This window comes from Myotis nattereri (genome assembly GCF_964212035.1).
Source record: "Myotis nattereri genome assembly, chromosome: X".
Lineage (NCBI taxonomy): Eukaryota > Metazoa > Chordata > Mammalia > Chiroptera > Vespertilionidae > Myotis > Myotis nattereri.
Window position 1 is genome coordinate 98247396 of NC_138078.1, and position 3041 is coordinate 98250436.

The window sequence follows — 3041 nt, forward strand, 5'->3', positions numbered from 1 at the left end:
TGAAGGCAACCTATTCTAGCTTTGGGCTTCTTTGACCAGTTTAAAAGCTATTGTTAGTAGTAAGCTAAATTATAAAGGAGCCAAACAAGACACAGCTAAGAATAAAACATTTTGACTCATTGCTAGAACTTCCTTTATAGTTTGACACCAAATCATTTGTTGTTCTGGTTAGTTCTAAACTCATCTCAACACACAGCTGAAGCATACACCCTATATTTTGCCAACTCATCTACAAAGAAATTATGGGGAACGTTATGCAACACCTGGATTAAATGAAATCCACTATAGCTATCACATTCTCAGATCTGCCAATCTAGTAAGTATGGGAAGGATATTTATTTTTTAATGAGGCAATTTGTCAATGATTCAAAATATGAGTTTCCAGTGGCATACTTTCAGAAATCATTTGCAGGTTGTCAGGAAGATGATTTTGGGTACTGGGTTTCCCACTGCCCTTCAAATGACATCTAAATAGGCAGGGGCATTGCTATGAATTGTACAGCATTATTGTTTGCACCTGGTTTATTTAGGCTTCCATTTCAGTTTTCTATGCTTTTATTTTTCTTTGACTACATTCTTCCCTTGCACATGTTTTCTCTGTCTGCTTCATTCCCTAAATTTCTACATCCATCCTCCCCCAATCCAATTCTCTCTTTCTCTCTCTCTCTCTCTCTCTCTCTCTCTCTCTCTCTCTCTTTCTCTCTCTCTCTCTCCCCCCTCTCTCTCTCTCATCATTGCATGCAGCCCCTCCTCTGGAAATATTCTCTGATTTCCCCAAGCTGAGTCATTGCTTCTCCTCCTGTAGGATATAGTAGAAAATGCATACAGTGTACACCATGAAGTACTAGTAGATCCCCAGAAAATGTTAGTTCCCTTCTCCCTTTCCTTTATATAAATCTCTAAAATAGGACTGATCACACTGTATTGTTTCTTGTTTACTTGAACATCACCAATTCTGAACTCATGTATTCGTTCATTTAGCAGATATTCATTGGATTTTTAATGTGTGTACAAGTCATTGTTAATGTGAGGTACTGAGGATACCGTCCTTTCTGAAAATTTTACTTCCACTGTCTCTTTTTCATTTACATATTCATAGCACCTAGTATAGTGCCTGACAAATAAAGAGTGCTCATTAAATGTTTGTTAAGAGAAATCTCCAAGTGTGGTCCTAGGACAACTTGCATCTGGATCACCGAGGGTTTCAGGTTAAAATTTAAATGTAAGTTCTTTGGTCTTGCTCTAAATCTACTGAGTCAGAATCTCTTAAGGGTGATCTGAAAGAATATGCATTTTTTTCTGGTTCTGCAGATTTTCCCTTCACACTAAAATGTGGGAATCATTACAAAATAGTGTGTGTGGGGGAACTAGTGCCAATTTTTGAAAAGTGTAGCTAAAACCAATTGAATTATTTGTAATGCCTCTGATCATAGTAGGAACATTTAGTGAAGAAAGAAAAGGGCATTAGTCAAAATTCTCTGGGAAGTTTTTAAAAACAGGCTTGGAATATTCAAATAATTAAATAAGAGTCCTTCTAAAGTCTAATATGACTAGTGGAATTATTAATAAAATTTAATCTTAATTTAGATCAAAATTATACTAGAGAGTTTTCATTTTTATAGAGCTATTTTATTTATATACTTGGTATTATATATATCTTAGTATATATAGGGACCATATATTATAAAGTTGAATCACATATTTATTTTAAATTATGAGAGAGTATGTCACAACTGTATTTGTACTTTGACCCTGATTATATATGTGACCTATCTGATGTCTAGTTCTTGATTAGAAATGATAGTAGTACTGATTATCTATGAAAATTTGATCAATTTTTACTGTTTTATACCATATTTTCTAACACCATACTGTTATTAAATATATCATTTGGTAATATATTAGGTATGTAAGATCTGAGTCAACCAAAGGCAGCATAACTTACCTTTCAGGAAGAATTGCAAAATCAGATTTTATGCCCATGTTCTTGGGACCTGGCACATTCCATTTGGGGTCTGCCTTGACATGATCCTCTTGGTCAAAAGCTGAGGTGTGTATGCATCTTGGCACAAATCTCTTAAGTATCCACAGGTTTTTATTTCTTCTTCCCGTCTTGTAACTTTACTCTTTTAAAAAATTAAATTTAGGGTTTTGTTGGTGTCACTGCTGCCAAGCTGGATCATGACTGGCTGCCCTCACAGAGCTCGCTGAGCACCATGTCCAAAGACCTGAAGATTCTGTCCAGTGACTCCTACCTGGAGCTGAACAAGGACCAGAGCCAGCATTTCAGTGCCGATAACAGAGAGCATGAAAAATTACTGAAGGAAAGCTGCACTCTATATGTGGGGAATCTTTCCATTTGTACATCTGAGGAGCAAATATTTGAGCTCTTTAGTAGATGTGGTGATATCAGAAATGTATTTATGGGCTTGGATAAGAAAACACCATGTGGTTTCTGTTTTGTAGAATACTACAACAGAGCTGATGCTGAAAATGCCATGTGGTTCCTAAATGGGACCATCTTAGATGACCATACCATCCACACAGAGTGAGATGTAAGCTTTAGAGAGGGCAGACAGTGTTGTGAAGACTTTGATGCTGAGAGAGGAGACTTTGAAAAAGAGTCTCAGGCCTATGATTAGAGAGAAACTCCCAAGTGAAAAATTTGCAGCTCTAGCCCCTCCAAAGGTCTTTTAAAGAATATTCCCAGGTGAGAAGATACCTCATAATCTCACAACCATTTTTAATTACTTTATTTTCTGACCAGAAACCCTTTTGATGTACTTTCTCTCTAAAAAATTAATAAATGGCATAAACACAAACATTCTTTTATTCTTGTAATTTTGAAGTTGGCTGTCAGATTACTAGTTTGACCATCAGGTTGTCAAAAGTAAAATGTTATTCAGGAATAAATTAAGTATTTAATATCTGAGTCAACCAAAGCACAAATGATCATTTTTTAGAGCTTGCATAAAATAAAGACAAATAAACAGAAATTTAAAAATATATATCAAAGGATACAAGCACGTTACTTATAAACA

At 35.4% G+C, this 3041-nt stretch overlaps 1 protein-coding gene across 1 annotated transcript; it reads left to right on the forward strand.

The window, feature by feature from the left end:
• Positions 1-2216: 2216 nt before the first annotated feature.
• LOC308511770 (nuclear cap-binding protein subunit 2-like) lies at positions 2217-2552 on the forward strand (the record flags this gene model as incomplete). The annotated part of the gene is made up of 1 exon (XM_081081671.1): positions 2217-2552. One exon carries the CDS (start codon positions 2217-2219, stop codon positions 2550-2552), a length of 336 nt encoding a protein of 111 aa, XP_080937797.1.
• Between the last annotated feature and the right edge of the window lie 489 nt (positions 2553-3041).